General features: G+C 35.8%; 1 protein-coding gene across 1 annotated transcript in view; it reads left to right on the top strand.

The window, feature by feature from the left end:
* The window catches only part of LOC129667872 (sulfotransferase 1E1), a 13,113-nt gene extending 962 nt beyond the window's left edge, over positions 1-12,151 (top strand). The window contains exons 2-7 of the mRNA XM_055595592.1: positions 1,443-1,568; positions 2,757-2,854; positions 6,323-6,446; positions 8,264-8,358; positions 9,610-9,790; positions 11,991-12,151. Coding sequence (XP_055451567.1) covers positions 1,443-1,568; positions 2,757-2,854; positions 6,323-6,446; positions 8,264-8,358; positions 9,610-9,790; positions 11,991-12,103 — 737 coding nt within the window. The 3' untranslated portion in view covers positions 12,104-12,151. The remainder of the gene's footprint in view (positions 1-1,442; positions 1,569-2,756; positions 2,855-6,322; positions 6,447-8,263; positions 8,359-9,609; positions 9,791-11,990) is intronic.
* Positions 12,152-12,648: the final 497 nt, after the last annotated feature.

Here is a 12,648-nt window from a genome sequence, read left to right on the forward strand (position 1 = left end):
CACACACACACACACACACACACACACACACACACACACACACACACGTTAACATGAGATACAACCACTGTGTGTTTGGATACTCTTCCCTAAAGATGTTTCTTTTTCTCTTCTTAGCTCAGCTCAATTGCAACACAGCACTAACATTGGAAGAAAGAGCACAAAGTAATTCTCCTTAAATCCTTGTTTCTATTTATTCCATCAGAATGCCTGGCCAATTTATTCTAATAGCTCTCTCTCACAGTTAGCATCTTACTGGATATCTCATCATCATATCACCACTGCATTTATTCTCTTAATAGATTTCTTTAAAAACACATTTTTATGTTCTTTCTGTATAACTTTGATACTCCCTTCCTAATATACATATCAAGGTGTATTATGTCTACCATCATCTTACCTCTATAATCTTCCTAAATTTCTGTCTTCAATAAAGTTCTTTGTTTTGACCTGTGTATTCCATGATTAATCTTCTTTTCACCGCTATATAATTCTTAGATGTCCCCTGCTAGAAAAAAGGATCTCATGCTGCTGCCTCATAGGGCTCTTTCTTATCTTATAAAAGTGGTGAAAACCTGCTGGGAATTTAGTAAACCTAAACTCAATTGTCTTCTCTTCCTAAGGAAACTTCATTGTTTATAATGTTAATTTATTTTTACTTTATACATATCAATGTTTTATTTGCATGACTGTATATGCACATGCTTAGTGTCCACATAGAAAGAAGAAAAGAGGGTGTAAGTTTCTGTACAACTAGAGTGATGGATTCTTTGAGCTGGCATGTTGGTGTTGGGAGCCAAACTTCGATCCTCTGGTTGAGCAACAATGTTCTCAACTGCTGAACCACTGCTCCAGCTTTTGAGGGAAACTTCTCATTCAACATCCTAGAAACCATAGCAACAGCAGCAGCATGTACCCTTCCTTTGTCCATCTTCAAGCTCTGTATTCTTGTCTGTATTACAACATCCTAAGTAATAAAACTATACTTTGTCATTACTGGTTTTCTTTTTTATTTTTATTTTTCTGATTATCATCAAAAGCCAGAAAGCAATTCATACTCTTCTACATTCTCTGAGTGAGGCCTCAGTTTAGACACTAAAACTACCAGGGAAGTCTTTAATATATTAACACTTTAATATACCTGGAAGTATGCTTGTGTGTGTGAACCCAAGTTCACCTTTTATTCAAGTCTCTTCACTTCTTATTCATAACAGTTAAAGTTCAGAGAGTGATTAGTTTTTATAATGTCACAACTCATCATGGGAAGGCCTGAACACATTGACCAATTCTTGTTCATAACACTATAAGTTATTTTGGGTGATGTATATTCAAATATTCAAGAAAACATTGTTTTGGTTTGGATGATATCAAACAGTATTAAAAGAATATTGTTATCAGCCATAAAGTTTCATTGGAGACTCAAGTGTTTTTAAATTTTACAGGAACCACATGGCTAAGTGAAATTGTATATATGATCTATAAAGAAGGTGATGTGGAAAAATGCAAGGAGGATGCAATCTTTAACAGAATACCTTACCTGGAATGTAGAAGTGAAGACCTAATAAATGGTAATTTTTAAATAATTTTTTAAGTATGCAGGCATACATTTTAAGACATATGTATAGAATATGGTTGATAGATGGTATAGATATGTTTATGCTGCAATAAAGGGAAAAGGATTTTAAGTAACATAGTCAGTTAATATTCTGTCATGAATATAGGAGATTCTAAGACTTTAAACCCTGAGTAGTCTTATACCATTGCATGGGTTTGAAAGAGTAAATGATCATAACTATTATATGTATTCTAGAAAGTATTCTACTATGTCAGCATTTCTTTCTCAGTTTCCAGTAGTTTAAAATATTATACATGCTAGGAAACTATTCACTGAATTTCAAGGACACTCACAACTGTATTCATAAAAGTTTGCTTACCAACATGTGAAAAAAAAAACATTCAGTTCAATTGATGAAAATAGTTGATCTTACTTTGCAATTTATTTAATAATTTTCTTCACAATGAGTTTGTATTATTATTATTATTAAGTGAATTTATAACCTGAAATAATCTTTTTAAAAGTCCATCAAAATTCATATGAACATTTTTTGTCTTTTAATTTTTTTATTAATTACACTTCTATTCACTTTGTATCCCTCCTGTACCCCCCTCCTCCCCTTCCAAGCCCTCCTTTCCTCTCCCTTCTCCACACATGCCCCTCCCAAAGTCCACTGATAGGGGAGGTTTTCTTTTCCTTCCTTCTGATCCTAGTCTATTAGATCTCATCAAGAGTGGCTGCATTGTCTTCCTCTGTGGCCTGCTAAGGCTGCTCCCCCTTCAGGGGGAGGTGACCAAAGAGCAGGCCAATCAGTTCCTGTCAGAGACAGTCCCTGTTCCCATTACCATGGAACCCACTTGGACATTGAACTGCCATGGGCTAAATCTGTGCAGGGATTCTAGGTTATCTCCGTGCATGCTACTTGATTGGGTCTTAGGGAAGACCCCTGTGCTCAGATTTTTTGGTTTTGTTGCTCTCTTTGTGGAGCTTCTGTCCTCTCCAGATCTTACTATTTTCCACTTCTTTTATAAGATTCCCTGTATTCTGCCCAAAGGTTGGCCAGAAGTCTTAGCATCTGCTTTGATAGTCTGCAGAACAGAGCCTTTCAGAGGCCCTCTGTGGCAGGTTCCTAACTTGTTTCCTGTTTTCCAGAATAAGGAACATTTTTTAAAGTTATCTCTCTCTCTATTTTTTAAATTAGGAGTGAAACAATTAAAAGAGAAGGAATCTCCTAGAATTGTGAAAACTCACCTGCCAGCCAGTCTTCTTCCAGCATCATTTTGGGAAAAGAATTGCAAGGTAACCAGACTTACGTTTTCTTAGACTTATGCTAAACTCTACCCCTTTAAGGCCATTTAAAAGGCATCTTATACATACTTTATTCCTCTTTAGCACACAGATTTTTTTCAGCAGAAAATGAATTATTTTTGTTATAACACAAGTCTAGATTGTAATTATACTTTTCTTTTTTCCTTTACTTAAGATGATTCTGAAAACTAGTTAAACACTAAGCGTTGGCTTGTTTCTGGGTAAAAGAAGAGTAGTTGTGTCATTCTTCTGATAGAGCTAAGTACGATTATCCTTGAAATCTCAAGCCTAGTGTTTAACTCACTGGAAGCATGGGATGAATGCTAGGAGGCTATATTTATTTCCGGTAGATAGAATGTCTTTATTTTACAAAACATTGTAAAATAAATGTGTGACATCGTGAAACATTCAAATGAATCAGAATAGGATATCTAAACAAGTGTCCTGAGATAGGCATTTACCCAGTGAATGAAAATGACTGTTGTCCTCCATTTCACTTGCTAACAATGCACTCACACTTGAAAAACTATGAGAAAGAGATTTATTATTGTTTGTGGTTCTGATCCAGGGACAAGATGTTTTACTCGCTCATGGCCTTCTTGTTGACAAATTTTCAAGGCAATGTATAAGAGAGTGGATGTGAACACATTTATGTCTCTAGTCTCTAACCTTTTAAAACCACCAGTGCCTACTCCCCTTCCATCTGATCCTAGCTTATCAGGTATCTTCAGGACTGGCTGCAATGTTCTCCTATGTGTCCAAGCAAGGCTGTTCCTCCCTCAGGGGGTGGGGGTGGGGTAAGGAGCCAGTCATTGAGTTCATGTCAGCAACAGTTCCTGTTTCTTTAATAGGGAAACCCACTTGGATACTGAGCTACCATGGTCTACAACCGAGCAGGAGTTCTAGGTTATATCCATACATTGTCTTTGATTGGAGAAACAGTCTATTAGAGAACCCCTGTGTCAGGGAGGAAATGAGGGAGGGAGGGTGGGATTGGGAGGGAATGAGGGAGGGGGCAACATTTGGGATACAAAGTAAATAAACAGTGAATAATATTAAAAAATAAAAATTAATATTAAAATAAATAAAACCACCAGTGCTCAGGGGTTTGTTACTATGGTGACCTTTTCTAAACATTGACACCTCCCAAAGGCCAACCTCTAAATACCAGCCAGGTTGCAATCATTCTACAGGTACACAAACCTCATTGTGAGCATTGAACTTGAATGTGAATTTTGGAGGGTGCAAACCATATTCAAATCTATTTCTTGTAAAGTGTTAGGCACATAAGATACAGGCCACAGAGGAAGACAGTGTAACCAGTCCTGATGATACCTGATAGGCTAGGGTCAGATGGAAGTGGAGGAGGACCTCCTCTATCAGTGAATTAGGGGAGAGGCAGAGAGGGAGAAGAGAGAGGAAGAGTGGGATTGAGAGGAGATGAGGGAGGGGGCCACAGCCAGGATCCACACAGAATAAATTGCAAGAAATGTTAAAAATAAAAAAAAATTAAAAATACAATAAAGCATTAAACTGAAAAAAAGACACAGATAATCATTAATTTCATGGAAACAGTCACTAAGAGTAAAGGCATAAGTAAAGAGACCCTATGAGTAGTGCTTAGATTATGGAAGAGAAGACATCTAAATTAGATGCATGGTTTAAAAAGAAGAGAAGTCTGTTCAAACCCAGAAACAGTTCCCAGAGATTACTGAAACTGGTTCAGCTTGCCTGAAAAGTTAAATGGCCATGCTGGGTAAAAAACTGAAAGAAAATTCCCTAGGACTTATATATAAGAAAATTGGATATCAAGTTCAGAAACTTTGATTTTACTTTAATTAGAGTAAGCCTGTGTTGCTTTGTAGAGAAAAAGTCACACAATTTTACAGCATAGGCAAAGTGTGACCACAGAAAGAATGTTGTGCACCCTGCCTGCTAGAGTTTCTTGATATATTTGTCACTTTCTAGATATCTGGGGCTTCACACTTCAAAGGCTCTAATGCTTTCTTATTTTCAACTGAAATAACATTAAACATCCATCCTCTGTAGATGTTCTACAGAAAAGCTTTCTCACAGTTCTGTACTTTCTTCAGATGTCTCAGTACCATTTTTTTTCTTAAGAGTCTTTTGGTTTTTTTCAGAGTATGAATCATTAAACCAAACCCAGGCCTGAGAGTCAGAACATCTAAGAGATTTGCTACTGACTCATTTCATGACATTAGGCCAGGCATCTAATATTTCTGAATCTCAGTTTTTTAACCTGGAAAATGAACATAATTCTGTATTCTTTCTCTCAAGGACAGAGATAATATGAATCTAAAGTGAATAATAGTGTTATTTTTCATGTGATTGGTATCCACATGGAAGAATACGATTTGTAGCTTTGTTGAAGGATGGCTAAGCACACTTTGTCTTCACTGTGTACAGCTTATAGTGGAGAGATCAGATTTCATCTGTGTCATATTAGAATATGTCCTGGGAGATCTCTACTGTGTTACAAGAAAGTACTTCAGGGCTTGCTATTTTTATGTTCTCTCATTAAAATTTTAAATTAATAACAGTTTATTTATTCATTTATTTTTATTTATTACAATTTATTCACTTTCTATCTCAGCTGTAACCCCCTCCCTCAACCCCTCCCAATCCTACTCTCCTTCCCTCTTTTCCTCCCCAAGCCCACTGATAGGGCAGTCCACCTCCCCTTCCATCTAACCCTAGCCTATCATCAGGACTGGCTGCATTGTCTTCCTTTGTGGCCTCTTCACAGGGAGATGATCAAAGAGCCAGCCACTGAGTTCATGCCAGAGACAGTCCCTGTTCCTTGTACTGGGGAACCTACTTGGAGACTGATCAACCGTGAGCTACATCTGAGTAGGGGTTCGAGGTTATCTCCATGCATGGTCCTTGGTTAGACTATCAGTTTCAGAAAAGATCACTGGGCCCAGATTTTTTTTTTTTATTCTGTTGCAGTTCTTGTAGAGCTCCTGTTCCTTCTGAGTCTTTCTATAACCCCTCCTTTCATAAGATTCTCTGCACTCTACCCAAAGTTTGGTTATTAGTCTCAGCGTCTACTTTGATACACTGTTGAATAGAGTCATTCAAAGGCCCTCTGAGGTAGGCTCCTGTCCCGTTTCCTGTCTTCCCTTTCTTCTAAAGTCCATCCCATTTATCTTTCTGAGTGAGGATTGATCATCTTACCGAGGGTACTTAGGTTACTCAATATGTTTCTTAGAAGAATCAGACTAATAGCAATTAGGAAATAGAGCAGACATTGCTTCAATGTAACATACTATATTATGGTTTTTTTTCTGTATACTGTTTGATGTTTTTTGTTTGTTTGTTTTTGTTTTTTCACACTAAATTTATATTGTTAGTTGCTGGAAATGTGAATCTTTAAAACTTGATTACAACATGGTTGATCATCTATCCAGTAATTTAACAATTTATCTCATCCTCTAGATAATCTATCTATGCCGGAACGCCAAGGATGTGGTGGTTTCTTATTATTACTTTTTCCTAATGGTAACTAGTTTTCCAAACCCTGATTTTTCAGAATTTGTGGAGAAATTTATGCAAGGACAAGGTAAGAGTACCTTAACTACTTTGGATTTTTCTTCAGAAAAGAAAAATAAAAACATATGCTATTTTGTGCAAATGAATATAAATGAATTAATATAAACAGCAATAACATAAATTAAGTATACTATAAATATATAAAAACAGAACTATAATATATTATATAAATAGAGATAGAATGTAATATGATATAAATAGAATATAAACATATGTAGCCAGAAACACAAGATAAGTAAATATATAAATATATACAACAGATGAATATAGTATATAAACAGAAATAAAATGAAATACAATATAAATATAAGATAATAAAAATATACATAAACATAATGTAAATAAAATATATTATAATTTTATATGTAAACATATATAGACTAGGAGGTTCATAATGAATATACTATTTCACAAATTCTAAAACACAGATGCTTAGAATAATGGCTGGCTGCTATGTATGAGGAGGATGAAAAATTAGAAATCTAGGGATTCTAATATAATGCCAACAAGGAAATGCATTGACTCTACTGTGATCAGCAGTATGAGTCTGAGAGCTAAAGTGTCCCTTCTCTCACATATACTGTTATATTTTCAAAATGATTGAGAACAGGTTCTTGCAATATGATTTAAGAAAAACTGGCTGAGGCTGTAAAAGCATGACTCATTTTTTTTCCCAGTAAAATGCAAAGGTTATAAATGAAGTCAGATACAGGTACTTATCGTTATTCTGAATATCTATAAAACTCTTGCTTATTCTTCTAGGTATGTAGACTGAACATGTTCATTTTGATTCACTAAACAGCAAAGAGTTTCTTGAGCAGATATTAGGGAAGTGTTACCATTCCATTAAAATTCTGATTAAGCAATGAAGCATTTGTTTTTGAAGACAAAGGGGGAAAGAATAGTTTAAACTTCATTAAGTAAGCAATGTAAAATGTATAGGGATAATGGAAAAAATTTTATATCCATAGAATATAATATATAATATTGTTCATTAGACCTTGTGGCTTGCAGAAAAATGTATTCTAAAGCATCATGAAGAAAACATATCCCTCAAGATTGTCAAGATCTCCTTGAAATACAGAGAAAAATAATTTATGTGCCTTAAAATGGTGAATTATATTACTATAATGTCATTGTGGGTCTTCTCAAAAGAAAATCTGCTTATAGCATCAGAGCACAGAGCATCAACAGTGGGTCGATGTCTAGTGGCGACTCAACCTGTCTGTGCTAGCCTTGGGTTTGATGAAACTGTTGTATAAAGGCAACAGAAGAAAAAGTGACAGCATTTGCCATATCACAACATCTCCAAAATCTAACTTTATGGAGGAAGAGGGACTGAAATTGTCCTATGAGAGTGAATTTCACAATCTGAATTACTAGTCTTGTACTAAATGCTCACATAACTACTAGTCTCTCTCTTTGTGTCTCTCTGTCTCCCTCTGTCTGTCTCTCTGTTTCACACAAACAGAAATACCCAGATATACATAGAAACATAGACTCACATACAGAGAAAAACATAGCTCTCCACACACACACACACACACACACACAGCAGTTTAAACATGCTTTTATTGCTCTAAATTGAATTGGTTTGTCTTTTCTCAGCATCACAATGCATGCCATGCGGTTAAACTGAAAGTATGTTTTTGAAGATAAAATTATTCAACATTTTTGAATCATTGCTGTACAGAACTCTTCTTAATAAGTCTAACTGACCTGTTCTGATTCTATGATCATTTTGCCTTTTTAAAAATAATTTGAATACTTCTGTCAAGATTGCAAAATAATAATCTAATATCTTTACACTTTTTTCTTCTTATTCAGTTCCGTATGGTTCCTGGTACGATCATGTCAGATCTTGGTGGGAAAAGAGTAAGAATCCACGAGTGCTATTTATGTTCTATGAGGACATGAAAGAGGTAAGGGACGGAAGACATATAAACATTTTCAGTAAGCTTAAAGATTCTTTTTTTTTTTTTTTCCAGATCTGAGGACCAAACCCAGGGCCTTGCACTTGCTAGGCAAGCGCTCTACCACTGAGCTAAATCCCCAACCCCTTAAAGATTCTTTTAACATCTGACAATACCCTGAATACAATATTAGCACTGGGAACATGGCATCAATCACTTGCAGAGCTATGAAAGGAACAGAACAGTAATCCAGTTTGATTAAATTTTAATCTAGTACATAAAAATGTTTAGCGATTACATACACCTTAAATCCCAGTGTCAAAATTTTTCTAATGGTAAACTTTGCAAAAATAATCTTGAATTCATAGAAATAAGAAACAAAATCACAATATACACACTTGGATGATCACCAAACTTGCTCTTTCACTGCACACTGTAGTCTGAGAGTTTATGTGCTTAGTGTATGATATTGGTTGTGATATACCATGTATGAGATTATAATATCTAGGTATGGTGGCTGACACCTGCAATTCCAGCACTTTTGAGGCTGAGACAGATAATTAGGAGTGTGAGTCATGTTTGAACAGAGTAACAAGACTTGCCTAAAAATGAATAAAAAATAATTAAATATTCCTGACCAGGTAGATGTGTCAGTGGATAAGTCATTGCTATGCAAAATGAGGCCTGGAATTCAGATCCCACCCCTTTATTAAACCAGGGAGGCATGAAAGCTGGCTTTTAATCCTAGTGCTATGGACACAGGAAATGCCACAGGCAAACTGACAGGACAAATTAACAGAATCAGTGTACTCTGTGTTGAGGGAGACAACCTGCCTCAGGTAAATAAAGAATTCTGTAAAAGAGGAATTTATATAACTACATATTTCTGTTTTCACACACTTGAATACAAGTATATGCGCATTTAACTGTATTGATGCTCACATACAGGCAAACTTGCATACACACACACACGTCTATGGAAAAATAAACAGAAATGAAAATAATTAGAAAGAACTGTTTTACTTGTTTTAAAGTTACCATTTTGCAACTCATCTTATTTAGGCCTAAAAGTTTTTAAAGTGTCTCCTGAATCTATTTTTTTGGATGAGGAAGAATTGTTTTAGAATAGTTAGTTTTCTTCATTATATATTTAATTCTAATATGACCAGGTAGAAAATAATGTTCTCTATCATGTTTTGCCTATTACCTATTCACCAATTTTTGTCAACTTGGTCTTCAAATCACTTTGTTTCTCTGTAGGATATCAGAAGAGAAGTGATAAAACTGATAGAGTTCCTGGGGAAGAAGCCCTCAGCAGAGCTCTTGGACAAAATCATTCAACACACCTCATTCCAGGAGATGAAGAACAATCCATCCACCAATTATACAATGATGCCAGAGCACATGATGAACCAAAAAGTATCGCCTTTCATGAGAAAGGGTGAGAAAAGAAAGTGTTGCAGAAAATATACAATTAGCTTATAGTGTTTATTATTAAATGCCTGTAATTATTACCATGTTCTTATCTAGCCCACTATCATAATAAAAGATAGAAACACATGTTTTATTTTAGAATAAGTCTTAATTTATCTGGGTCTGGGCAGATATTTCTACCTAAGGTATCTCATTATCTCCTACCCCTCATCCCATGCCATCTGCTTTAATCATTTCTGTTTGTGCTACTTTCCACCCATAATTCCCTAAATACTTACTGATGCTCTCCATCTGGGCTGCTTCTCTCCATGCGGATTCTCAGAGTCACATGGTTCTTCACCTACCCCATCCTGACTACCCTCTTTCTCCTCCAGTACCTTCTGTCCTCCATGATCCTTCTGTCCCCAAAGCCTGGGAATCTTAGTTAGGCCTCTCACTTCTGCCCTTCCCAGGCGTAGTCCTTTTACTCAGGCAATCGGGAATAATTTCTTAGGTAAAATTACAAATGTTATTTTGGGGATATATGAGTGTCTGCTCATAAAAGACAACAAGCAGACCCCAGCGAACAAAATAATCAACATTCAAATACAAAGCACCAGACCATGTTACAAGGAAGTTATGTGGCTTTCTGTTAAAAGGACTAAGCTGCCATGACTTAGGCAAAAATCTACTCAAGTTATTCATCCTGCATAACCAGCATGTGTTTTCTTTACAACTATTTTATCTTGACTATTCTTACTGAATTATAAAGTTTGTAGCTGAATTAAACACTATTTGTTAATAATCCAAGAAGAGTTTTACTAATACTGAATTTCTGTTTCCTATTTATTTGGTTTTAGAAGGATATCATTCACTGCATAATGGCAGACACCTCAGGATCAGCAATGATCCATAATGTACCCACTGTCATTAACTAGGTCTATGTATATTGGGTGTATACCATTATACCCTATACATATTATCTCTACAGATTTTGATTTGTAACTAGGAAAATGGATTTACTGTCTTATTTTGAGATAAGATAGTAAATTCTGAAAGTCATACTTTCCTTGTGCAAATGACAGAAAGTTTGAATACTAAATGACAAGGTAGGAATTCAAAACAATTATAGTTATCGATAATATCAAACCACAATAAAAAATATTTCCTTAGAAGCATTATCTAGTGAACTATACTCAATTGTAAACCTGAAATTTGGGATTTATTTTTTGTATGACATTCAGGGAACAATGCCATGTAAGTAACTGGATATAAAAGCATAAGTCTGGATTTGAGAGGTTTATCATCACAAAGATGATATTCAATAATTTGGTCATCACTGCACCATGGATCTCATCGTAGAAGGCCTGATATATGAGAGAAAATCAAAATCAAAGAACAAAACTCACTGGAATTGGTATAGGAAAGAAAGGATGAATCAAGTAGGAATTTTTTTAAGACAATGAAAACAAATTTATCTTTGTAAAATCTAATAATGTAATGCTTAAATATTTTATGGGGAAAATTAAAGATTAGGAGAATTTTTCACAGTATCAGTGAAATATATACAAGATTAAGAAAAACAACTCACGATTCTGGCTCAACAACTCAATTTGGCACTTTCTTTTTCATCTGTTTTTTTTTTTTTTCTTCCAAATTTTTATTTTTTTTATATTAATTACAGCTTATTCACTTTGTATCCCAGCTGGAGCCCCCTCCTTCATTCCTTCCCAATCTCCACCCACCCTTCATTGTTTCCTCCATGCCCCTCTCCAAGTCCACACTGATAGGGGAGGTCCTCCTCCCCTTCCATCTGACCCTAGTTCATCATTTCTCATCAAGGCTGTCTGCATTGTCTTCTTCTGTGATCTAGCAAGGCTGCTCCTCCCTTGGGGGCGGGGTGGGACATCAAAGAGTCAGCCATTGAGTTCATGTCAGAGATAGTCCCTGTTCCCCTTACTAGGAATCCCAATTGGATATTGAGCTGCCATGGGCTACATCTGAGCAAGGGAGACTCTACGTAGCAGTGTATCATAGCAGATGCTGAGATTCATAACCAAACCTTGGGCAGAATGCAGGGAATGATATGAAAGAAGGAGGATTTAGTAAGACCTGAAGAAGACAGGAACTCCACATATATCTGGGCATATCTTTTCTGTAACTGATTCTCCAACCAAGGATCATGCACGGATATAACCTAGAACCCTTGCTTATCTCTTTCATTACAGGAATCACGGGAGACTGGAAGAACCACTTCTCAGCAGAGCTAAGGGAGAGATTTGATAAGCACTATGAAGAACAGATGAAGGACTGCACTGTGAAGTTCAGAACAGAGCTCTGAGATGCTTCCTTTTCTTGCATCTGAAACTGGAATGTTCTTCACTTTATCCTCCAGTTTCTCTTGTTTTGTTTTTCATTACAAGTCTTTTTGAAGGCTGATGATTTAATTTCATTCCGTCTTTTAAACTTCTGTATCAATTTAATTTCTGAATGAGTTTGACAGCAAAATCACATTTTTCTTATATATAACATAAGCATGTGTTCTCTAACAGTGCTCAAATATTTCTAATAAAAATAATTTGATGTCTATATTTAAACATCCGTCCATTTATTCATTTATTACAATATAAATCTTGCCTTGGGGACACACAGACCACCAAATATAAAGGTCTGTATTTTTTAAACTTTTATTAATTATACTTTATTCACTTTGTATCCCCCCAAGAACCTCTCTCTCCTCCCCTCCTAATTCCACCTTCCCCCCCTTCTTCATGAATGCCCCTCCCCAAGTCCACTGATAGGGGAGGTCTCCCTCTCCTTCCTTCTGATCTTAGTATATCAGATCTCATCAGGAGTCGCTGCACTGTCATCTTCTGTATTTAACAG

Source organism: Psammomys obesus, unplaced genomic scaffold (assembly GCF_907164565.1).
Source record: "Psammomys obesus unplaced genomic scaffold, mPsaObe1.curated_primary_1811, whole genome shotgun sequence".
NCBI classification, from domain to species: Eukaryota; Metazoa; Chordata; class Mammalia; order Rodentia; family Muridae; genus Psammomys; species Psammomys obesus.